The sequence below is a fragment of the Acinonyx jubatus genome, chromosome F2, assembly GCF_027475565.1.
Source record: "Acinonyx jubatus isolate Ajub_Pintada_27869175 chromosome F2, VMU_Ajub_asm_v1.0, whole genome shotgun sequence".
Lineage (NCBI taxonomy): Eukaryota > Metazoa > Chordata > Mammalia > Carnivora > Felidae > Acinonyx > Acinonyx jubatus.
In genome coordinates this window covers 7,741,684-7,767,769 of record NC_069394.1, presented here as the reverse complement: position 1 = coordinate 7,767,769, position 26,086 = coordinate 7,741,684, and the positions used below count along the sequence as shown (strand labels likewise).

Sequence of the window (26,086 nt, the reverse complement as noted above, 5' to 3'; positions counted from 1 at the left end):
TTTTTCCACCCAGGAAGCTCTGCCAGCCCTAGGTCCCCAGGGCTGCGGATAAATGCCCAAACACGGTGACACAGAAACAAATGGTCTGCGATCACAGAGGAAAAGTCCATCTGGCTCCCGGCCCTTAGAAAAGGAAAACCTCATATCCAATCGCTTTAGTTCAATAATATTTTCCTCCACTTAAAAAAAAAAAAAAAAAAAAAAAAAATGACAAATCCATTTATTTCCAGAAAGATCCAAAGGGTGGGTTCCTCTACTTTCTCTGTGTTTTCTTGACAAGATATTATTTTACTTTACCTCCAGCAAGTACATGCAAGATGTTTTAAACATGTGTACCCTAGTAGCCAAAAACAGACCAAGCACTTTTCAAAGACCGGGCAAGCGCTAATTTCAAACACGTGCCAAGAGACCACCACGCCCTGGATGGATGGACGGATGCGTCCTCCACCGGCCCAATACTACCGCTCTCCTCCTCCTGCTACTGGGAAGGACGAGCTAGCTCAGACCCGCCTCTCCCCTGGACACCCGGACCTGTGCCGTGGCCCTCACATCCATCATCCCCGAGTCCCCACAGCAAGCCTGGTGCGCTTTGCAGAAGCGAACTCTCAGAGAAGTTCGGAAGCGAAGCCACAGCCTTGCGAGGGGCGGAGTCAGCACGTGACACCAAAATGTGCCCGTTCCCAAGGGCGGGCAGGCGTGTGGCTGCCACGGCGCCCTCAGATCGGCTGGATACCTGTGAGGTATTCTTGGAGAGCGCCCAAGCTGGAGATAAAGGGAAGAGACTGACATATCCTGAGCAGTCACCATCTGCTCTGTTTCCTGCCATTTCAAACGTGTCCATCAGGAGGGACTGAAGGCACAGATTCCCAGGTCCCCCTCAAATTACAGTGGGGGCAAGAGCCCGGCGACCTCTCACCCCATGTGATTCTGATTCAGGGTGTCATGAGTTACATCAGCTGGGTCAGCAACTTACCAACTTCTTTCCTGGGACCCACAGGGGGCCACCCGTTTGGCAACGTGGAAACAAAGGCCTCAGAAAACAAAACTTAACCCTGGGTCAGGGTGACTAAGACTGGTGATTTCTATTTTATTCTACCAAACTTCATTCTTAAGATATGCTCACTAGTTGTGCTCAACTTACTAGCTGAAATCCACTGATTTCACAACTATCCAAATGGACCATGACCTAGGGACTGAAAAAACTGACCTGAGTGTTCCACATATATATACTTTTTCAAGTTTATTTATTTTGAGAGAGAGAGAGCCACGGGAGGGGCAGAGAGAGAGGGAAAGAGAGAGAGTGAGAATCCCAAGCAGGCTCTACACTGTCACAGTGCAGAGACTGATGCGGGGATTGAACTCACAAACTGTGAGATCGTGACCTGTGCTGAGCTCAAGAGCCACCCAGCACCCCTACATATATTTTCTAATTTACTCGCCACAACCCCAAGGGGCAGGAGATGGTACCTAATTTTCGCGTTATAGCTGAGAAAGCAGAGGCTCGGCAAACGCCCAAGATCACAGGGGTGGATACGAGGTCTGAACTACAGCACATCACAACCCAAAGCCCGTGGCACTTCATCACTGCCGGGTTCTCCTAAGTCTCCCCTGCACAAAGCCTGCACAGTGCCGTAAAAAGTGGGCTTGCTCCGGCAGCATCATTAACTGCCTCCCCTGACTGGCTCTCCACACGACCTGGATGCCAATACATCCTGGATGCTAAGTCACACCATCTGGTTGCTCAAGAGAAGGAGGGTCTGCAAGGAGAGACTATATTACATGTACTCACACCTTCTGATCATTGGGTGCATCATTAGCTAAGAAATGGTGGAGAGTAGGGGAGCCCGGGTGGCTCAGTCGGCTGAGCGTTCAACTTCGGCTCAGGTCATGATCTCGCGGTTCGTGGGCCCCACCCCGCGTTGGGCTCTGAGCTGTCAGTTCGGAGCCTGCAGCCTGCTTCGGATTCTGTGTCTCCCTCTCTCTCTGCCCCTCCCCCACTCTCACTCTGTCTCTGTCTTTCGAAAAATGAATAAACATTAAAAAAAATGAAAAAAGAAAAAAAAGAAATGGTGGAGAGTCACAGAAATAGGAACTCAGCCAAATTATCCCAGACTCCTATTACAACTGGGATGGACCCGGATGGAGGCCCATTTGGGGGGGCAGGGGGTCAATCTGAAATCTCCTTAATTTTGCACCGCATGGGAATCTGTGTTGAAAATGCATAAGTGTTGGGTCAAATGCAAAAGCCCAGCCAGACTCTTGACACACCTGGCCCATCTCCCTGGGTCACAGGTAAGGGAACCAAGCCCCAGGCCGAGGTGAGGCCACACAACACCACTCTCCCAACTCAGGTACACCCTTCCCTGACCAGAGTCCTTGGCTCGGCACCTTTACGTCACAAAGCTCACTTGTGCTATCTTGTGGGACCCTCACCACGACCCTGAGAAGGCATGTATGTTTATATATATACCCAATACAGTCCCAGTGATTCACAGGAAACGCTGTCAATATCCTGGTGGGAATACAGAAGGCTTCCCCTTGGCGTGTGCTGCCTCTCTGCTTGCCTCTCTCGTGGCCAAAGCCTACTCATGAAGCTTGGAACCCCTCCTCCGGGCAGCCATCTACCTCGGCCGGGACCTCTCTGGGGCGGAGTAGGAGGAGGAGAGCGCTCTGTGTTCGCCTCACTTCCCTCCCTCATTGCCCTACCGCCATTACTGTCCCCTTGCTTGTCCTCCCGTGCAACAAAGAGCACCTTGAAGACAGACCCCGGGTCTCACTCACATCCGAAGCCCCAACGCCCGGCAAGTAGACCGCGGCGCCTCTGACCTGTGTCACGAGCTTCAGAGCAGCAGTAGCACATTTACCTTCAAAAGTGTCTCAAATGGGGGCTCCCATGAGGCTTAGTTGGTCAAGCATCTGGCTCTTGACTTCAGCTCAGGTCATCGTCTCACGGTTCGTGGGATCGAGCCCCGTGTCTGGCTCTGTGCTGACAGCGTGGAGCCTGCTTGGCATTCTCTCTCTCCCTTCTCTCTCTGCCCCACCCCTGCTCGCACACTCTCTCTCTAAACAAATAAACATTTTTTAAAAAGTGTCTCAAACGGAAGAACTGCAAATATTGGGGGAGAGGGAATGAGATCAAACATCAACAACGTCTAAGAAAACACGAGTGTTCATGAGAATCACGAGAACACCCTGTTTTTATAAGGTCAACAGAGCCACACTCCCTTACTCCCGCTCCTCTCTTGCAGTAACGTTCAGGGATGTTTCGTTGTTGTGGCACAAGACACAGCACGGACAGTATCAACACAGCCCCCGCTCTGATGGGACAAAGTGTACCCCCACCACGTTCCTTCCAACGGTGTGCAAGTGTCCCAGGGGCCCCTCAGAAGGACGTGGCTGCCGTTCATGACCCACCATGCAGCGTGGGCAGTGACAGGAGCGTGGCTCACAGATAAGCACGCAGGCCTGAGCTCCGCCCACCCCGACGGCCAGCGTGATGGGGGGCAAGCTACCGAACGACCCCGCAGAGAGGGCTCCTGATCCGCCCCGGGGAGGAAATAATCCCACCTCCCGGAAGAGGTATGAGAGTAAAGATTCGAGGGTCCAGACCACAGGACGAAAACAGAAACTGTTCCTTCCCTTCCCCGGCACCCACTTCCCCAGCTGCCTCAGGTGTCCACAGTAGAGAGAGAAGCCTCTCAGAAGGAAGAGTCGCAACCACAGGGAGTTGGAAAGAGAAGCTTCTCTAAGTGCAGGATTATCAAGATAAAGGAAAGCACGTGAAATTGGGGCTTAAGATCTTAGGACATGTTCCCGGCATGGCCCTGCTGACCCTGAGGACCAGGGATGTGGCCAGAAGGCTGAGTACCAGCATCCAGAGGCAAGAAAAGCCTGGGCTGGACCTGGGTCCCTGTGACACACGCGACAGGCAAGGAAAATGGGCACAGGATAAACAGGCGGCCGCACACACTGCCGAGCTCTTTCCCAGCCTCCTCCTCGGGGTCGACCTTCAGCCTCCATTTCAAAGTCTCTCAGGGCAGAACAACAAGACCCAACATGATAATTACAGTAAGTAATAGCAATTGTTAACAGTCAACGGCACGTGGTGCTTACTCCACGTCAGGCACGGTTCTAAAACGTTTACGCATGTTCTCTCACTTCACCTTCCCCTGAGGATGGGTAAACCGAGGCATGGGGCAGTTACATGACTCATCCTGAAGTCGGACGCATGGTAAATGGGGGAGCCAGAGTTTAAAACACACGGTCTGGTTCCTGGTCTTCACTGCTACCCTCCAAGGCTGCCCCCAGCACCCTGTCCTCACGTTGCCCTCACTCAGCTCCTGGCTTCATGTGCGTTTCTAGCAAAGTCATAGCCATGATTTCTGCCACCCCAGTTTTCTCCACCCTAAGATGGTACAGGAATCAACACCAATCTGACAGCTATTCTGGAAGGAAAGAGAAGGGCGTGCCTTCATGCCCTATCCAGAAAGAGGGACAGAGAACATGTGCCAAGAGGTCCCAAGTCACATGTAGTAGCGAGCACACAGTCAACAGCACAATCACTGCTCCAGGTTCTTGCTCCAGAACTTTCCATGTTATCCTCCCAGTAACCCTAGGAGATCTATTACATACACAAACACATGCGTACATCTGTGCTCTGCATTTGCAGGCGTGTGTAATACACGCATGTATACGCGTGCGTACGTGTGAGTTTAACACATGCAGTCTGTGCACGTACATGTATACACGCATGTGCGTGTGTGTGTGTAAAATGGACATACACTGGGGCGCCCGGGTGGCTCAGTTGGTTAAGCATCCGACTTCAGCTCAGGTCATGATCTCGCGGTTCGTGAGTTCAAGCCCCGCGTCAGGCTCTGTGCTGACAGCTCGGAGCCTGGAGCCTGCTTCGGCTTCTGTGTCTCTGTCTCTCTCTCTCTGCCCCTCCCCACCTCGCACTCTGTCCCTCTCTGTCTCTCAAAAATGGATAAACGTTAAAAAAATTATTTTTTAAATGGACATATACTTTTTCACAGGTATTTTATACAGAAAGGCTACCAAATCTCAGAAAGGACAAGTGACTTGTCCCAATACCCACAGCCAGTGTGAGTGCTGGAGACAGTGTCGGAACCCAGGCATCTAACCCTAAAGCATGGGCTCTGACCCACCCACTATACCTACAGCACCCTGACTTCACCCTTAGTGACCAACTGCTACATCATGGGTGATCTTTGTGCCCGAACAGAGTGGAAGCAGGCCCAGCTTCTGAAGCCTCCTTCTGAGCCAAGCCGTCTCTGATATAAAAAGGAAAGCCATTAACGCGGAATCACGCCTGGGGCCAGCTGTGCCTCCTTTATCACATGAACAAGGCTCAAACCACGCTCGGGTGTCAGCCCCTTGAGTTACATGAGAATTTGCAAAACTAAACAGTCATTCATTGTGTTACGTCACTTTCCACCGAAGAATTAAACACACTTCACCATTATGAATCTGGACAGCATCTTGGCTTAAATGATCGCCTTTCTGTTTTTAAATAAGAGCATTTCACAGACAATCCCTCACAGAGAGTCGACAACAAGTAACACAAGAGGACACCAGCGTCATCGACATTTACTGCGCTCTCCCCGTGAACCAGACACTGCCCCCCGCCCCACGGGCACCACGGCATGTAACCTCTCAGCGGCCAGGGGCAGCCCTTCCTACTGCCACTCCTGTTGCTGATGATTCTTTACGATGTCCCTTAAGAAAGCCTTGCTTTAGTTCCACGCTGTAGCTCTTCCTTCTGGAGATTTTCTCTGATGCTGAACAGTGGGCCCAGAAAGCAAATCTGTTCCGCCTCATCATTTTGCAACGTATCTGAGACTCTGCCTGTGAAGGGGGTCCCGGGGCGAAGCCTCCTGGGAAGGACGCTCGCGTGCAGGGCTCACGGGGAAGCAGGGCACCTTCCCATGCGCACAAAGGTTAGAAAGCAGGGGGCAGCTGGGGCAGACAAGCTGCTGCCCGGGCTTACTACTTACCAGTTCCGTGTGAACTTTAAGATGTGCCTGCAGCTTGTATTTATCTGGAGTTGAGTAGTTGCAGCCATCGGTGGGACACTTCAGCAGGACGTTACTGTGTTTCTGAATAACGTGGCGTTTAAGGCAGTTTTTGGTGATGGAGGAATAATGGCACTGGGAGCAGTGATACAGGTGCTCCCGGGTGTGGGTGCGCACGTGCATGTCAAAGTGCACTTGGTACCAAAAAAGTTTGCCTAAAAAAATATCGTCACGTGAGAACAAGGAAGTTTCTTTCAGACTGAATTTCATTTTCTCATTATTATTTTTTTACTACTATATTTGTCTCCCTCTCCGGCTTGTCCGGGTCACCCTTCACGCTTTCCTCACTTCTGCCTGGAAATTGCTTTTTAGAGGCGGGAGGCTGTAAACTTTAAGGGTGCTACGCTGTTTGCGTGACATCAGAGCTAGGACAGGAGGAAACAAATGTTTCCTGAGGACCAATTACAGCACCAGATGCTGCTGTGCACTTGCCTAAATCAGGGCCTCCGACCCCTGCCGACACCTGGGCCAGAGGTGGGCTCTCCCACCACCTGTGCTGCCAGCTCTCGGGGAGCCTCAGGGGCCCTGCCTGCACGGACAGCTGCGAGGGCTCCAATCGGGACTCTCTACAAGGAGCTGCAGAGAGAACAGGGCCACAACTCAAGCTACACTTTGAACTTGTCATGTGCCCGAAGAACCATTCTTCTTGGTTCAAGTTCCGGCAGCAGCCTTGAGAGAGACCGTGTGCCTGCCCCAGCTAGCACCGCTACCTGCCCCGCCATCCTGGCCACCTCCACAAATACGCCACATGCTAAACTGTGACACAGGTGGCCGCCTCCTACTGTCTACAAATGATGAAGGACAGCTCGTTGACGAGTGGTTCTTTGCAAAGAGACACGAGCTCAAACCAAACACGAGGTGACCCAAAGCAGGCTGGGGACGGGCGGGGCTGTAGGGAACGAGCGCTCAGCCGGCTGCTTGCCCAGCGCCGCCCTCCTTACCGCAGTATTCACACTCCAGGTCCCCGTACACCTTCCGGATCCTCTCGCACAAGCCGGTGTTCATCCTTCTCTTCTGTAAGCCATCCAGGATCTTCATGAACGCACTGATGCCGGCCCGGTGCTCGGAGGCCGGACTGCAAGAGTCAGGCTGCGGCGGGGCCACGTCCCCTCCACCTGCTACCAGAGGAAGGTCCGAGGCCTCGCCTGGGTTTGACCTGAGACACCTACTAGCATCTGGTCCCTCGGACGGGAGGGCAGCCATTTCCTGCCCTGCCTCTGGGGGGCTCTCGGCCCCCCGCGCGTCCAGGTTGGCTCCCGCACTTCCGGCCTTGGATGGCAGTGATGGGACTTCTTCACCCTGAGTCTGGGAGGAGGCTCCGCGCCGGGCGTCCAAGGTCTCCTCGGGGACGGTGCGAGCCTCAGCAGGGGAGGGGTCATTTTTCAGTAAAAACTCCTCGGAGACCACCGCCTGCGAAGGAAGGTCCGAGGCGTCCGCGGCGGCTTCCAGCCCGCAGGGTGGCAGGGTGGCCCCCTGGGCCTGGGGGGCGGCCAAGTGCGCGGGCAGGGCGGGCTCCTGCGCGGCGGCCTCCGGCTCCTTCCCGGCCCCCTCGTCGGCCCCCTCGTCGGGCCCAGCGTCTGCGGGGCAGGCCGCCCCCTTGGGCGCATTCACGCCCGGGAACACGAACTGCTCCTCCGCCAGCTGCGGCTGGCCCCCCAGCGCTTCCTGCTGGATGTCCCCGCCAGGCTCCAGGAGGCAGAAGCTCTGGTTGATGGAGCTGGTGAAGAGCCCGCCCTCCTGCGCCGCCCCGTGCGCCTCCCTGATGTGCGAGCGCAGCCGGATGGAGCTGACGAACTTCTTGAGGCACAGCGCGCACACGTACACAAACGGGTGCTTCCGCACGTGCAGCTCCAGCGCCTGGTACTTGGTGGCCCCGTGGCCGCAGAGCTCGCAGGCGAAGGGCCACTTGTCCCCGTGCACCAGCATGTGGCGGTCGCGGTCCAGCTCGTTCTTGAACTTGCGCTCGCAGATGTGGCAGTCGTACAGCAGCTGCCGCTTGCCCTCCCTGGTGAGCAGGCAGAGCTCGTCCAGGGCCTCCTGCACCTTCCGGTCCTGCGGGTCGTGCGCGTGCCGGACGTGCTTGATGAGGTTCTTGACGTCGGAGTACTTCTTCTTGCAGAAGCGGCAGTGCTGCTTGACCTTCTTGTGCACGCGCTCCACGTGCACCTTCAGGTGCCCTTTGCTCAGGCAGGTGAAGGCGCAGTAGTCGCAGGCGAACTTCTCGCCCGTGTGCTTGCGCAGGTGCACGTTCAGGTTGGCCTTGATGGCGCTGGCGTAGCTGCACTGGGGGCACTTGTACGGCTTCTCGTTGGTGTGGATCCTCAGGTGCGCCTGCAGCGAGTGCTTGAACTTGAACACCTTGTTGCAGTACTCGCAGGTGAAGATCTTGAGCTGGGTGGGCCCTAGCCTGGAAACAGACGACAGCACCGTTACCCGTGGAGACGCCGCACCTCCCTAAGGACCGTGAACTCCTTCTTGGGAACGGAACGCCAAAGGCTCAAAGTGACCCAAACGGCCCTGAGGCTGGACGGAGGCATTCATTCGGCAACAAGCGGGACCGACCGGAGGGCCGAGTATGGACCAGGCGCGTACAGAGACTGGAGCTCACGGTCTGGGGGAGGGGAGACAGGTGAGCACATGCTTGCACGACAGTGGGGCAAGTGTTGATGGGAACATGTGCGGGGGCCGGGGGGGGGGGGGGGGAGAGAGAAAGAGACATCTAACCTGGATTCAGGTAGTTGGGAAACTTGCTAAACAGGAGATGTCTGAGTTGAGGCTTGCAGAACGAGAAGAGGGAGGCAAGAGGAGAAAGAGGGAAGAGGGACGTGTCACTCACAACGTACACAACAACCAGCTGTGCTCCAAAGCTGACCTGTACGTCTTCTGGCTACATGACCCGTCATTAACGGAACGAGCTCCGTTGGCTCCGTGAGACCAGATACAATCTGCTTGGGTTTGTCCACCAGCTTCAACAAGCCAGACTTGCTTGTTCATTCAACCAGCTCGTCCCTTGCTGCCACCCGTCACTGAAAGACCCGCGTCCCTACGTCCTCCCAGGGCAAGTGAACGGGCCTATCTGACTGGTCACCTGGACCTCATGAGCTGAGCTCCAACTTTCCCCTTCTGGCAAGGACGGTCTGCCCACGAACAGCAAGTGGTACAGTGAGTGCTTAGCTAGGTGGGCATGCGTGGGCCTGGCCAGCAGCAGTCAAGGACTGCAGGTGAGGCAGGTGCCGAGGAACAGGAAGCCCCGTGCTGATGAGCACCACGCCGTGCCCCCCGCAACTCCATCAGTAACAGCTGATGCTCCAGTCTCCATCGTCCTCCTCCTTTACCACGGCTAATTTAGAGCTGAGACGGGGAAAAGAGGGCTGCTGTTCAACTGCCGTTTATTAACCTCATGAATAATTTATTAATGCTTGTCATTTATGAATACCTGCCAGTGTGTTTCAAGCGCTGTGTCAGATTTTGTGTGTGTGACGGAGAATAAAAGCATGGTCTGCCTCATGGATCCTTTCCCTTTCAATATGGCCATGTGTATGAGATGGTAATAACAGCTAATAATCACTAAGGATGTGTGAACTGCCCAACCCTACACGGACTATATTTATTTCTAGCCTCGTTACACCCATTTTGCAGATGACAAAACTGAGTCTGCGCCCAACATCATACAGTTAGTAAGCGGTGACGCCAGGATTTGACCCCAAGCAGACTGTTTGCCTCTAGAGCCTGCGTGTTCCTCCTCCTCCTCTATAATGCCAGCAAACACCACATACACCAGTCCCCCTCCCCAAAGTAATTGTATACACAGAGAAAGTCCCCTGTACGGGACTTCCAGTGCCATTGGAATAGCCCTGCCTTGTTTCTGAAGCCAGTGAATGATGGCCACTCAAGTACTATAGCATGCACGAGGGACAGGAATTGACAGATGACACAGGCAGGTGAGGCCTCCTCTCCTCTGTACCTATACTCCCGCTGGACAGTGTGTCGAGGTTGTCCATGAAGGTCCTCAGAAACACTGATAATCTCACTCAATGCTCTTGACCAGAGCCCATTAAGCTGTATCCACAGGAACTGCAAAATCTGTATATATGGAACTACCCATTCAACTATGCTTGATCAACATAGGTTGCCTTGTCTTTAAATTAAAACTATTTCAATCAATTGTAGTCCATAAACACCAGAGGGTACAATTCACACAATGTAATTAAAATATTCAAATTTGAAAGTTAGCACTCTGCCTGCATGCTAAACCCAAGGCTAATGTCAGGAAACTAATTTGGATCTTTCTCAAATGACAAAGAAATCCAGAAGGTGATAGATTTTATTGTTATCAAGAATCTTGAAACCCAAGATTCAAAACGTTAATTAAATAAACAAATCACAGTACTTTCTCCTCTAATGCAAGATCTAAATGGTCTTAGGAGAATCTTTGGCTCTGACTTTTTTTTTTTTTGTATTATTACACAGAAACCTGATAAAGCCCTCCATGCCCTGTTTCCTGCCAAGGGGAATGAATCTGATGAAGATTCCAAGAAGCCTACATCAGACTCTCAAGCGCAAGCCTTACTCACTAGGACCGTGAACTGACACACAGGGCCACAGTGTCCATATGACGGGTTTTAAATTACTTCACTCCAAATGTTCCCCATGCTGGGAGAGAAGCACTCTTACCCGTGCATTTTAGAAAGTTATTCACTTCTGGGAATCAATTAAAGGAAAGAATACAAAAGGTACTCGAACAAAGGTGCTCACAGTGAAAAGCTGCTTGAAGGTCCCAACATAGGGAACTAGTTTGTTAGCACATCTGTTTTTTTTTCATTCATTCATTCACTCATTCATTCATTCATTCATTCAAAACAAGTATTCCAGGCACTGGGGACACAAGAGGAACAAAAACAAACACAACTCATTCTCTCCTGCAGCTCACTTTGTGGAGGAGGTGACAGGCCAGACTAACAACCACGAAAAGGAGCAGATAAGGACCACTGCTCCCTGGTGTGATGGGAAAAGGCAGGATCCTCCATGAGCCCAGATCAGGACCCACCCCAGGCAGGCTGTCCCGAACACTGGGCACTTGAGCAGAGAGCTGAAGGGTGAAGGGGATAACCAAGCCAGGGAAAGGGGAGGCATCCGAAATGAGGAAGAGGCATTTGCAAGGAGAGGTCAAGGAAGTACAAAGGGCCCGGATGGCTGGAACACCTGCTGGGGCCCAGAGACCACAGGGAGCACACGAGGGGACAAGGCTAGAGAAGAGGCAGCCATGGAAGGCCCTGTAGCCAAGTTCTTCTAACATCTGTGAGGTCTTACAGGATACAATCAGATGGGCCATTTTACCAGGTCTTATTCGCTTTGATGTGAAGAGCTGAGGAGATTACAGAACATCCTCATGACGTTATAGCGCCGTCACCACAAAATAATTTGTGAATAACGTGAGTAACGGAGGAAAGTAATAAGTACAGTGAGTAGGTCTTAAAGCAAGATATAAAATTGCATATGAAATATAAACTCCATTTTATAAAACATACGGGCCCAAAAAAAGGCTGGAAGGAAACACATTAAAAATATTAACAGTGGTGGGGCGCCCGGGTGGCTCAGTCGGTTAAGCAGCCGACTTCAGTCCAGGTCATGATCTCACAGTTTGTGAGTTTGAGCCCTGCGTCGGGTTCCTTGCTGACAGCTCAGCCTGGAGCCTGCTTCAGATTCTGTGTCTCCCTTTCTCTCTGTCCCTCCCCACTCACACTGTGTCTCTCTCTCTCTCTCAAAAATAAACATTAAAAAAATATATATACATGTATATATATGTGTATATATGTATCTATATAGATACATATTTATGCATCTATACAGATACATATGTATACATATATGTATATCTATGTATGTACATATCTATATATCTACATATACAGATATGTATATATATATATAAACAGTGGTTATAGTACAGTAGTGTGATTACAAATGATGTTTTTTCTTACAATTTTCTGGACTTCAAAAATTTTCTACAGCAAGCACCAGTGTCATTTTGGTGTGAAAACCTAACTGATCTCTTGGTGTAACCTAGAAGTTTGTGTCTATATTTTACAAAGCAACATCATCATGCCAAAAAAAAAAAAAAAAAGCCTCTTTCATAACAATTTTGTAATTTGTGCTATACTACTAGAATGCATGACAGCTGAAATACAGCCAAAACCTGTTGATTAAATATTGCATGGATTTGCTGGCTAACTAGATGACCAGTTAGCTGAACCCCTCCCCAGCAGATTTTGAAAGAGTGTGAAAATAATTAGCTAGGGTCTACAAATCAACTTAAGCTGACACCAGAATGTTCTTCAAACTTAATTCCATGACAGTTCTGCCAAAGGAATGAGTATTTTTACAACTTCATCAATAAATTCGGTTGCCCACAGCTGCAAGCACAGAGGACTGAGGCTACGAATTAATGAAGCATCCCACATGACACCATGTTCATATGGTTTATCATTTATTCTCACCACTAAACTAAGTCAGATTGTACCAGACGATCTTACGGCTGGAATAACAGGGGCTCAGAGGCACATCCGCTTGAGTCAGATACAACAGAGCAAAGGCTTCCTCCACGCAACAGGGCGTCTGTCCTGTTCTCTCTCATCCCCAGTGCCTGGCACATAACGGGCATTTAATCTGTTGAGCTGAACCGTGGTAGAAAAGTCTAGAGCCAGCCCAGGTCTGTTTGGCACTAAAAGCTACGCTCTCTTCAAGAACGCCTCATTTCCCCTCTTCTAGAAACAGAGGAAACCCACTGGCAACTAGCATTTTCTTTGTCTTTCATCTCGGCTGGGAAAATGTTTGCAGAGCTCAGATGCAGTTTGCTAACCCCCCACCCCCACCCCAGCAGGTACCTATCACAGGTGGTGAGACCGAGACCCTGGGGAGGGTATAGAAAAGGCACCTGGGCATTCACTAAGGGTTGTCAACTGACCCAATGTGTGTGGAGGACGGTTTTCAATGTTGGTTACAGTTATAAGTTCTCTACTATTTGAGACAGCAATTTCAATGCTAGCAATTCACCCCATAGGAAGTCATGAAGAAGAACCCAAAGACGAAGGTCCGAGACCCTTGAGCACAACACTGCCCATCAAGCAAAACCTGGCTATACAAACTACAGTGCACCCTATTCAACAGCAGATACTTTTTTAAAACTATGTATCAAAAACATTTTTTAAGGTGTGGTAAGTTTTGTGTTTTTTTTTTTTTTAATGTTTATTTTTGGGAAAGACAAAGTGCGAGTGGGGGAGGGGCAGAGAGAGAGGGAGACACAGAATCAGAAGCAGCCTCCAGGCTCTAAGCTGTCAGCACAGAGCCCGATGCGGGGCTCGAACTCACGAACTGCGAGATCATGACCTGAGCCAAAGTCAGACGTTTAACAAACTGAGCCACCCAGGTGTCCCTAAGGTGTGGTTAAGTTTAAAAAAAAAAAAGTTGATAACAATGCACTTGGTATTTTGTATTAGAAAAAAGTAACATAATTAAAGCACTATGTTTTAGTATGTCATGAAAAAATTACAGTGGCAACAGTAGTTGCCTCTAGAAGAAGAACGATGGGTTACTTTGATTAACTACATCATCCAGGGTGAAGGAACTTTCCACAAGAAAATAACAAGTGTTACTTTTTTTAATTAAAAACTTTTTTTTAATGTTTATTTATTTTTGAGAGAGAGACAGAGTGTGAGCACGGGGAGGGGCAGAGAGAGAGGGAGACCCAGAATCCAAGGCAGGCTCCAGGCTCTGAGCTGTCAGCACAGAGCCCGACGCGGGGCTCGAACTCACAGACCGTGAGATCACAACCTGGGCCAAAGTCGGACACTTAACCAACTGAGCCACCCAGGCGCCCCAACAAGTGTTACTTTTGAAAATGGGGAGGGAATAAAGATTTTTTTTTTCATTATAATATGTGCAACTTTAAAAATCAGCAAACTTGGGGCGCCTCGGTGGCTCAGTCCATTGTCTGACTCTTGATTTCAGCTCACGTCATGATCTCACGGTTCGTGAGTTCAAGCCCCACATGAGTGCAGAGCATGCTTGGGATTCTCTCTCTGCCCCTCCCCCCGACCTGTGCACATGTGCGCACATGCTCTCCCTCACTTTCAAAATAAATAAAAACCTTAAAAAAATTTTTTTTAATAAATAAATAAAAATCAGCAAACGTACTAAGTAAGGCCTTACTTACACCTCTTTTTATTAAGGTTAAACATACGTCTGACGTAGGTAAACTGCTCCCCCTTCATTAAGCCAGTCGGTGCTCAGGTCCTAGAGCAAGTGAATCTGCCGTGCATTTCCCAGAAGCAACCCGGGCTCAGTCAACACACAGGCACCGTAATGGAGAGTCCAACTCCTGGGTTACATCAAGGAACCCATGTCCTCTACAACCCAGTCTGCAAACACAGTCCTGGGACGCTAACATGCTGGTCCTCTAGCCCCCACAGCCATCACCAGAATCCAGCTCTGGCTGAGGTCACACGGGACACACACTTTACCTGCTGGACTTCATGGGCTGCTCGTACGGCGTCTGCTGGATGGCGTACTCCTGGTACCCTCTCCGAGGCGCCAGGTCGGCCGGGGTGGCCTCGGGGTTTGCAGTGCCCGTCTCCGGGGGCCCGGCCTCCACTGGAACGATCTTGGTGGCACCTGACATGAAGCACAAGGCAGCACACATTGAAGGGGCACCGCGGAGGTCCCGGATCCCACCCCTTACAGGAGTGGAGCCCCAGAAGTGTTTCCTCACTGTATGCAGTACCCTTACCAGGTACTGGTTTTCCTGCAGTTCACACGTTTAACGTGTGTGTGTGCGTGTGTGTGTTGGGTGGGAAGGGCAAGTTTCCTAATAATCTACCAGAACACCTTTCTGAGGTTATTCCCTTTGATCTATGAAAAAGACAAAAACATGTAAGACAGGGACATACATACGTATGTGTTTACCGATCGGGTTTTATACGGGACCACCTGTAAGTGGTCCTGTATAAAGTAAATAAGGTAAATCCCGTATAAAGGCAAATAAGTGTAAAACCGCACCAAGACAGTATGGAGCAGTGGCATCGGCTGTGAACAGGAATCCGAGCTGCCAAGGGTCCAGTCCCAAACGTGGCATGACCTTACCATCAGCCTCCGTTTCCACCCTAGCAAATGACGGGTCTGGAGTGGAAAACCTCAAGGGTCCCTCTGCTCGTGCAATTCTATCATGTGAAATGATCAAAGACCTTGCACAGCAGTGGACACGTCACACGTTATGTGGACACACGCACACGCACGTATTCGGTGCAGTGAAGAAAAGGCTCCAATCTATCCCTGGATCTAGAACAGCAAACATCCATCACACTTCTACCCCCCTTACAGAAATCTTGAAAGCCTACCGCCAATTTTAAAGACGTTACTGTGGGAACTTCGTCTAGAGACGGCTGAGAACAGGAGCCACCCCTCTCCGAGGTTTCTCTTCCCAGACTGACACTGCTCTGAAGCAGGCTAGCGCAGATGAAGTGAGTTTCCAGAAGGTTCCTCTCGCCCAGTGTTTTTATTTCCTAATGATCATCGTACTCCGCATTGAAGTGTAAAGAGGCACTTATCTGGCATTTTCACCTTAAATAAGGAGTTACTATTTCCACTGGAAAGGACTGTTTAAATGGCTGCAGCTGCTCTTAAAATCCTACACTCGATTTTAAAATACATTTGACAACTAGCCCCCGAAATGGATAGGGAAAAAACCATTATTATACTTTGGAACCTACTATCACATCATACTGCTTTTTGTCTGAAGTATCCCTTCCTGAAAGAGGCCTTTTTTAAAAAAAGGTAGTATAATATCTCCACAGGCTGCTTTATGTGAAAGGAAATGCAGACAGAAATCTCTAGCATTATAAACCATTTGATGGAGACACTAAAAATGCAGGACAGAAGTTAGGCGGAGGGAACCGGAGAACATGGTTCCCGGGAGCGGGCTGCGTCCCTCTGGTCTCAGCAGGTCTGTCTCACACGGGAGATGCACCGCTCAACACAGTGAGCGGGGGGCACACCCAGGACAGGGACTGGGCCAGGGGAGCAAAGGAAAGACATGCTCCGTGGCCGCTGCTCCTCTGACCGTGTCTGCGGCAGCGACAGCAGCAGCCCCTGCCCGGGACCACAGGGTCCAAGCAGTGAGACTGCCCAGTATGGACTCACCACAACATTCTTCTCTGGCCCCGTCCCACTTGCTGTGCTCACCTGGAATAGCTTCGTGTGCCGTTAAAACCACACTTATGATGGGCTTCTTCACTCCGGAAACCTGCCCGGCCTCCTTTCCCGAGGAGATCTTCTGGACTTTCTCCGTCCTCTGTGTCCGCGGCCTCCTTGGAGTCTTTTCTCGATCATCCTCCTTATACTTCCTTTCCAGTTCAAGGTCAGATTCATCACCTGAAGGTCAAATAATACTGAGATGTATAAAATATCCTTTTATATCAGTGATAGAATTGGAGCGCGCACATAACCTTTTTATGCGACAGTAAAAGAAATATATGTGTGTGATATATACGCTTGGGTTCTCACTGCTACGCAGGCCTCTCCAACACTTCAGGCATCGTCTTTGATTCTTCAGTCTCTCACCTGATTCAGTAAATTCGGCACTGAGGCCACAGGCCACCATCGAGGCACTGGGGATACAGTGTTGATAAAGCAGGCATGACCCCTCACCTTGTTTTCATGACGCCTACCAGACTTCAGAGTCATTAAGGAAGATAGAGTCTCCCAAGATTTATAGCCCAGGAAGAAATCATTCAAGCTACAATTACTAGGTACCCTCCGTGGGGGATACGAAGACCAGTAAGCCACAGACCCAGACCCTGCCCTCAAATGCCCTGCAGTCTGGTGGGGCCGGGGGTGGGGAGGGGGGCAGTCAGCCGCGCGCCAAGTGAAATGCGAAGGGATGGTAGGATCCCCTCAAGAAGTCAGGAAAGGCTTTCTGGGGAACCAACCCTTCCGTTAACTGTAAACACAAGCGTCTGTGAAGTGATGGGAACACTGGGGAACAGGTCACGCAAAAAGGGTGTGAAACAAAGGAGTGGGTATGGTAATAAAAATGGCAACATCCCATGGGGCGCCTGGGTGGCTCAGTCGGTTAGGCGTCCGACTTCGGCTCGGGTCATCGTCTCTCGGTCCGTGGGTTCGAGCCCCGCGTCGGGCTCTGTGCTGACAGCTTGGAGCCTGGAGCCTGTTTCGGATTCTGTGTCTCCCTCTTTCTCTGACCCTCCCCCGTTCATGCTCTGTCTCTTTCTGTCTCAAAAATAAATAAATGTTAAAAAAAAATTTTTTTTTTAAATGGCAACATCTCATTGTAAGAAAAGACAGCAAAGACAAGCAGGAAACCATTAGCTTAGCGTGCGTGCTGTGTGGCTATAGCTTCATGGAGAAGCAGGGAGGTGGAAATAAAACCAGTGGAGGGAGTGAAAGTTAGGTTCCAGAGGGCCCGAAGGCCCCCGAGAGGTCTGGGACCCTCCTTCAGGGAGAGCAGGGCAGGAAACTCCAGTGCCCACGGATACCAGTCTAGCAGTGTGGGCAAGGGAAGCCGCCAAGCAGGACTCGGGTGACGGAGCACAGGCCCCAGCTGCGGCTGGGGCCACCCTGTCAGGTCTTAGGACAATGTCATCAAATCTTTGGGCTGTTCAGAAAGAGACTGGGAATTCCAATTTTTTACATGAAATCTTTAGATGCTTCAAGGCCGGCCCTAATCTAAAAGATCTTAAGACAATGGGAGAGCCAAGAGAAACGCGTTTGCAGCCACATTTCACCCACAGCACCCCCCGGCCACCGAGGAAGGCAACGGTGAGCGACAGTTTATGTGGGAGGAGGGCTAACCCGTATCTGTGCTTTAAACATCTGCCGCCACTGGGGAGGGTGAACTGGGTGGGTTGAAAGGACACTTAAACCCACTGAAGAACGGAGACACCAGCCACAGAAGGAACGGCGGCCGACATCGCACGGCGACACTTGGCAGTAGCCTGAGGGGGAAGAAAGACTTCAACACCAAAGTGAGGAATAAAAGGACGCGTGATCGCTTGAATGCATGCGTTTCCGGATTCCAGAGGAGATACAGGAAGGAAGGGGAAGGAGTTTTCGGTCTTGGAATCACACACAGACCTGAACTAACCTGCCCGAGAATCCCTTCTTCGGGACGTCATGACAAGTGGAAGGAACACAGCCCTTTGGCAGAGACACACGCGGGGCGGGTGCATGGCTGCAGGACAGACGCACAGGCGGACGGACAGTAGGGCCCCAGAAAGCGCTGGCATGGGGCATCACGCAGGTGAGGTCGGAACCGTGCAGTGATAAGGCAGAAGCTGGAGAAAACGGGAGAAACCAAAGGGGAGACGGCCTGAGGCAGCTCCGTACGTCCCTGCTTCCCACGATGCAGGTCGGCCGACAGCCAGACCTGCACATAAATGTACCAACCAACGGGACAAGATACAATGTGGAGACACAAACTCTTGGGGAAGGCTGCTGGGGGGAGGAAAGCGCTCCCAAGATGACGCCAGGAAAAAAACGTGGCTAATGGGGCAGACTGATCAAGACAAACACTTACGTTTGTGCCCATAGACCAAGTACTTGGAACATGTTTCAACCTGGTGGAAGCAGTCTTAGGGAATTTAATGGACTGGAGCAGGTCCTTAGTCACGTAATTAGCGTACTAAGCCTGTTAACATTGAAGTGAAGAGAAAAACCAGCAGATGAGATCGTGAATCACACAGACTGTGCATTACTCTCCAAGGCCAAAGGGGAGAAGTCAAGGACCATCATACAGGTCCACCCCTTGAAGAGCAAGACGACCCCTGAGGAGCAGAAGAAACAGGGCAAAACGAGTGACCTGCGAAGTCACTGCCAGTGCTTACATCCTGTGACGTCTGACCTGCATCAGGCCTGACGGGAATGTTTTTAGATCATTTTTTAGTGGCTGTATTAAAAACATTTCAGAGAGCCTAAAGTTGCCTGCGTCACAGTCACATGGGTGACACGTGTGCATAAGCAACAGGAGAATATACTGGATGCTATGAAGAGGCAAGAACGACTTACCAAGGGACTGTTTGCATTTAAAATCATGCTTCACTTTATAAACAGACTCACCAAGGGATACAATTCAATTCACGAGCGACACAGCAGGAAGAGATATGTTCACGTACGACAACAACAAGAGCAGCACCCTGTGAATTTGAGCCTACCATAAGCAGAACCCGGGTTAACAGCACGAATCAACTTAAAAAACCAAAAGTACGCACACAGTGTTAGCCCACACAAGCAGAAGGGAGCTCCTGGCTGTGCCTCGGATAAGCTAGATCCTGACTCTGCTGTCGGCATCCTATGTTGGAACGCACTGCAGAGCTGAGCACCATGAGGATGGTGGACGAAGCACATAAGGATCTGGAAGAGCCTGGGTTGGCCCAGGGGGAGGAGGGGAAAGGGTAAGAATCTCACCTCCCCCATCAGTGCCCTCGCTCTGGCCACCAGACCCACCCCCGGTGCCCATGCCTGCCTCAAGGGCAGTGCCCCTCCCGCTCCGGGGACAGCCACCCGGCCGCTGGGGCTACAGGACCTCAGTGTGGCGAAGGGGGTCTGGGGGAGAGGCTGCCAGGGGGCTTCTGGGAGCAGCTTTCTTCCCTAAGAAGAAAGAAACGTCCCTCTTCTTCGGCCAGGCATTGCCGTGTGCACTGCTTGGAACAGAAGTAAACACCCAGGAACTACAGGAGAGCAAGCGAAAGACGGGTCGATGCCTCGAGGATCTCAAAGGGAAACACGGCCCCTGAGACTGTGATGGCGGCTGAGCCCACCCTGGAACCACTGGTCCCCAGATGCCTCTTTACCCCAATGAACAGCCATCCTCATCCTCAAACACGTCTTCAGTTGGTGCCTCTGCTAAAAGTCATCTTGACTGACACACCTCCAAACCATTCTCCTTCCTGATCCCAGAGTGAATCGCTTCAAAATTCACATCTGTCCCTGTCACTGCCCCCCCTTCAAACCCTTCCATGGCTTCCCTCCCGTCTGCACTAGGAGAAAGTACTAGATAAAGCACTCCAAGATCTGCCATAAATCTTCTCTCCCCTGAACCCTCAAGGCCATGACTCAAATACACACCCACGAGTACTTACTGCTCACCCCTTTGGGCTACAATACTGGGTGACAAGTTGACCAAATACCCCTCTGTACCTTGCACACAGGTAACACACAACACCCCCACGCCACATCCTCTGCTTGTCCGAATGGCAAACTGAAAGGCACACACATGCACACACATAACCAACATACCACTACAGCAATGGCTGGACTTCCCATACTGCTTTGCGTTTTTCTATTCAGATGCCTCACTGTGCTGCGACTCTCCTGCAGGATGGGTCCGTGCCTCCTTATTTTATGAGCCTGACATAGGCCTGTAGCAGAGAAAGGGCCTACCCTAGGGGACAAAGGAGACCTGCACGGCTGTGCTCCAAAAAGCCAGGCGAGAACCAGTGGGTACAAGTCAGCAACAGATTTCAGCAGAAGAGAGAAATTTCCAGCAGTCAGAGCTGTCCAACATGGAAAGGGTGGTTTTTGGTGATGCATTTCCGATGACGGTTTTCAAGGAAGCTTCAGATACCATTTGTCACACTGTGGGGAAGAGTCTGCAACACCTGGGAAATCAGACTAGGCAACGTTTGCATCTCTAAATTCGAAGCCCCTCCCAGGGAGATAGAGCCTCTCCTTGAGGAGCATGGCTGTGGAAAGGAGGCCCCAGGGAGAAAAGGGGGTGGAGGAATGAGCAATATGGGGCAGTGAAAGAAAAATATGAGTAAGACAGTGGGTGACGGAACACTATGCACCGTCCTCCCTCTTGGACGGACACCAGAGACCAGTTTGTGCTTTGTGCGAGTTCTGGTTCCTTGACTGAAATGCCAGTGGGGCTCTCGCTGTGTCCCCTTGGCCCACACCCGACTCTGGCAGCAGCTACAGAGGGCAGCTCACACTTACCTGGTCTTCCAGCATCCCACCTCTGCTGCACAGGGTGTCCTTTGGCGTCCTAGGTGAGCCCCTGCAGCCCAGAAGTGAAGACGGTTCAATATGGCGGAGGACAACCCTCAACCAATGAGGGATGGGAGCCAACACATGACCACTCTGGGCTCCTGACTTGGGTGGACAATTCTGGAAGCCATCTGAAGCTTCAAGATTCTAGAAGAGCCGAGGTTTCACTGACTGAAGGAGTGAGCCCAACAACAAACCCTTGGCTCTCTTCCGTCCCTATGGCACCTCCCCACTCCCTCACTTCTGCTGCCTGGGATCACCATCCCATAAACTGTCCACAGCCAAGGCTGCATCTGGGGGAACAGATGCTAAGATACTCCCCATTGAAGACTTCCCCAAATGTACATCCTTCATCAATTCTCTGTGGCCTCACCCAACATGGAACCACAGCCCATTCAGCTACATTCCATTCTCGAGAGCTTCCAAAGATTCTTTTCCCATGCACTCGGGCACCACACAGTGAGCACTGTCCTCAGCAGCCTTGGGAATGATTCTTGGGGATGATGTGACATGATCCCTTGGGCACTGGAGCACTATGGAAAGAACAAGGCTCCCACAGAAAAAGCAGCATGTGCATTCAGGGAGGAGCAAATAACTCCAGGTAAAACATCATGCATGAGAGGGGCAAGCCGGTAGGCTGAATAAAGACCGGCAGACACAGGCCACAACCCTGGACGCTACCCAGAGATTCCGGGCGACGAACACAGACGTCTACATGGAGAAATCCTGGGTTGTCTGTGGCGTCCCCGGAAGCCATGCGTCTTTCAGCCCCCGGCCCGGCTCTATCATGGCCGGCACTACCACCTAGTTTTCATTCCCAGCCACAGCTCTGGCACACAGTAGGTGCTCACCTTTTATCTGTGGAAAGTGGCACTAGGCACGTCTGAGGGTCTCCCCACTTCCTCCCCTGCCACCTGCTTCTCAAGTCTCCCTCCATCCAGTCTCCTGTTGTTTCTGGATGTGACGTGTAGCATTTGTGCAGCATGGCGGGGGCGGGGGGGGGGGGGGGGGCGGGTCCTGGTTCCCAGTCTCTGGCGGTAAAATCATAGGCGGGGCCTACGGCCGACATCACGGGTCCTCTGGGAGTCGAGAGAGGAGAGAGCTCCAAGACCTCACGAGGAAACTTCCCTGAGAAGTCCCGGCTCTCAGCCCACATTCGCCACCCAGTCTCCCAGCACTGTCCTTCCTTCAGGCACAAACATGGAGACACTCGCTCCAGACCCAGCATTTCTGGAAGCCGAGGCAAATTAAACCACCAGGCTCCATGGACACGTTCACTTTTATTTTCAGGACTCCACCTGGCTGTGGACTTGGGAGGGTCAAGTCAACCTCGGCCTGACTTCAAAGCCTGTCTCTTCAGTTTCTCTGCCTGCTTCCTAGTTACTCTCTCCTCACTCTGGTTAAGTATTCATGTCAAACACTGCTCTTCTGAAAACAGAATTTCTATCTCTAATAGCAAGTTCAACAATAATTTTCTACCACTTAATAAAACATTCTCTTTGTAAGCTGACTTCTTCTCGTTCTCCTCCTGTTTCCAGATTTTCTCCGTGTCTGTGCTTCTTAAACAAAACATCACTTATGCGCAAAAGAAATAAGTAGTTCCTTGGAATTATCAAAGGACTACAGAATGTATTTGTTCTTTACGAGCCAACAGTTCACTCCATGGATAATTATGGAGAGCCGCGCGCTGTCCTAGGCATTTGGGACACTGTGTGTACGGAACAGAGAAAGACCCCTGCCTCCTGGAGTTTACGGCTAGTGGGGACATTCAGGATGTTGAAGACTTGACAAATAGGTATATCACAGAGTAAGCTAGAAGGCAATCAGGCACGCGGGAGCTGGGCAGGTCCACAGCGTGGAGTCTAGTGAGCTAGTTCTGATCTAACAAACACAACTCACACAACCATTTCCTACCAGTGAGGACGGTCACTGTGACACGGCTCATTTATTTGCTTGTCTGCCCACCCCTCCCCAGGGATCTAAGCGCAATGAGCACGGCAGGGTTTAGCCCATTGTGCAGGAAGCCTATCAGTGCTTGACACGCTGCAGGGACTCGATAAAGTGGAGAGAGGGCAGGGCCTCACGCTTCACAAGGCAGCAGAGTCGGCCATTTGTTAAGCAGAGAACAACAGAGGGCCCCTTGGGGGCCTGGCCCTGTGCCAGGCTCCAGGGACCCGAGAAGAACCAGGCCCGTTCCCACCCACACAGAGCTCCGAGGCTCACCCACTCGACAGGTGAGCCAACACTGGCCAGCACCCCCGCCCTCAGCATGCTACACTGTCATCACTGTCTTTGGTCCTCGGCCCCTCATGAAGCTGCTGGGTCCCTAAGCCCATTATAAAGACAAGGCTCGGGGTGCCTGGCTGGCTCAGTCGGTTGAGCGTCCGACTTCAGCTCAGGTCATGATCTCGCAGTCCGTGAGTTCGAGCCCCGCATCGGGCTCTGTGCTGACGGCTCAGAGCCTGGAGCCTGCTTTGGATTCTGTGCCTCCTCCTCTCTCTGTCCCTCCCCTGCTCATGCTCTGTCTCTCTCTGTCTCAAAAATTAAAAAAAAAAAAAAAAAAAAAACATTAAAAAGAATTAAAAAATAAAAAAGACAAGGCTCAGTGAGGGGGAGAGGTGACAGGACCAAGAGACCCTCCCCCATTAGGAGGCAAACCCAATTATCATCCCTGAGTCTGTCCGCAACAGAGTGAGGCCTTCTCCCTGCCCTCTCCTGCCCCTGATAGAGCACATGGACAGAAACCAACCAAACAGCCAGGCCCCATGGTGGCCAATGTTGTCTTCAGATGGCCATGAGGACACACGGGCCTGGCCCTCTCTCTGCTCTCTCCTTGGGGAAAGTGCTTGGCTTACAGGCGCTCACGGACCACGGCACCCGAACACCGCCCTTAAACAACCTCTTTCCCCCCAGCCCATTTCCCTCTAATGGGGGCCTGGCCCATCTGTGCGGAAGGCTAAGGGGGGAAATAAAGGCTGGCACTTGCTCAGTGTGCCCTCGGTCGAGTCCCCATCAGCGCTTCAGAGGCCTTGTGCTCCCCATCACGTCCCACGCCCCCCGCCAATCTGCCGGCCACACTAAGGCACACGGCACAGTCAGCTGCACAGCTGGAGACCCTAGCACAACAGGCTGCCGGGCCAGCCTCTGCACCCAGGGCCCGGCATCGAAGATCCCATCCCAGCTCGTGGGGGGCATGCCCAGCTCCTCCGCTCTGCAGCCAAGCTCCTCGTTGGGAAAAGGCCATTCTTGGTAAGCAAGGAAGGCAAGAGTTTCAGCACTGCTCGCGCAGGTAAAGGTCTGTCTCCCCTGCACTGAGACAGACTGAAGTCTCTGACAGCAAACGAGGCACTAACAGTGGCTCTTCTGAGACAGAGACACTCAGGGAAGCCCACCTGCCAGCAGGGCGCCCAGCCTGACACCAAGGGGTAATCTGGGATCGTTTACTCACCCTTGTTTCAGAGAATGCCCAGCTCACCCCCTGGGCCTCTGCAGGGTGCCTGACAAGGAATGGCTGGAAAATCGATGTCTCTTAATAAATAGCATCCAGTGTGGGAAATAAAGACACTGACTGGGGGCTGGGGGAAGGAAGTACCCAGGTTACACCCCAAGCTTCCTGACGCTGCTTTTAAGGTGAACCACCTTCCAAACGGCCTGCTTTGTACACAGGTGTTAATTACACGATTCACCGTAAGGTCGTATTTTATCTTCAAATTGCACAAGATGTCTAAAATATCTTCACCGAGCTGTTTCAGAAAACACACTTGATCTAACAGAAAACAGGATGTAATTTTAGTGAGATCGGTAGCTGAAATCTGCCCGAGGTGCTTTTGTAAAAGGCAGACTGCACTGGCTCCCATCAAACCCCAGCGGGTCTTGGGGGGAGGCCAGCCAGGCCGCAGGAGGAAAGGTCAGCATTGACCCCATCCGCAGCACTGGGGCTCGGACGGAAACATCCCACGGTGGTCTGTGTCTGTCTGGTAGTTTTCCTCCGGTCAACAATCTGGAGAGACAGAGAAACTACACCGGTACTTAGATAAGACCACCTCATCTTCCGCATGGTACTTTACAGTGTGCAAAGCGCTTTCCTGAGCATTAACTTAACGAGCACCTGTAACTCGACTACCGTATGCACCGTGTGCCCCTGTAGCCAATCTTTTTGTGTTTCGCTTTTTGCTCCAAGGCTCTAATGACCGTGCTCTTCCAGAACATGAGGCCCTCAGTTGAGGGGCCCCTGTCCATCAAATTCACACCACGCTGTGGAGACATTCACTGTCTGAATCCCAGCATGACTCTCACTGCAGCAGGAAGGTGCTCATCAAGGGTGTCGAGCAGCAGGACCACTGTCAGGTGAATTATTTAAGCAATTTCAACGTAAACAGTCAGCAAAGGGGCGTGATTTCTCTGGCTGAAATGGGTGGGGTCCCCCTCGCCACCTCCCACACCAGCGCCCCCACCCGTCCACCCTGAGGCACTGGCACCTCTGCAGGGCCCTGAAAACACCTTGAAAATGAGCGGATGAGGACGCACGCAGAAGGGCTGTGCCAAGTACCACTTCGACGATGGTCGTTGGCCGTGAGTGGCCAGGGCGGAGGGCACGGGGCGTGAGCGACACTCTGTCGGGAGCTCTCTAAATTTACGGTCTGTGCATGCAAAGCGAATCACTGTTCAAGCAAGGGAAAGGCTGCACAGTGAAGCACGCACAGCCATCCCTCGGGCCGCGCGTGCTGCCGTGGGGCTGGTGCCCGTGCGTACCCACCCCCGGTCTGGGGCCGGGACGCCCAGTCCCCGTCATTCCGTTGGGTCTGTGCTAACACAAGAGAGCTGCAGCGGGAGCGTGCCTCACCTGCCCCCCCCCCCCCCGGCCCAGTGTGCCCTGTCGAGTCACTGACGTTCCGGGAACTATAACTTCTAATTTCCTGACATCTGTGCCTTATAGCTCT

At 51.8% G+C, this 26,086-nt stretch overlaps 1 protein-coding gene across 10 annotated transcripts in view; it reads right to left on the bottom strand.

Moving 5' to 3' along the window:
- Positions 1 to 26,086, bottom strand: part of ZFAT (zinc finger and AT-hook domain containing) — a 282,959-nt gene that overhangs the window by 103,018 nt on the left and 153,855 nt on the right. For 9 of the 10 annotated variants that reach the window (XR_008292503.1, XM_053208115.1, XM_053208117.1 and 6 more), the window contains 4 exons: positions 16,329 to 16,517; positions 14,612 to 14,762; positions 7,034 to 8,499; positions 6,015 to 6,247 (listed from right to left, as the gene is read on the bottom strand). Coding sequence is in view for 9 of the 10 variants with exons in the window: in XM_053208115.1 (XP_053064090.1) it covers positions 6,015 to 6,247; positions 7,034 to 8,499; positions 14,612 to 14,762; positions 16,329 to 16,517 (2,039 nt within the window). In the remaining variant the exon portion in view is untranslated. Of the gene's footprint in view, positions 1 to 6,014; positions 6,248 to 7,033; positions 8,500 to 14,611; positions 14,763 to 16,328; positions 16,518 to 18,246; positions 18,437 to 26,086 lie in introns of all 10 variants that reach the window. The other variant, XM_053208116.1, reaches the window with a different exon arrangement.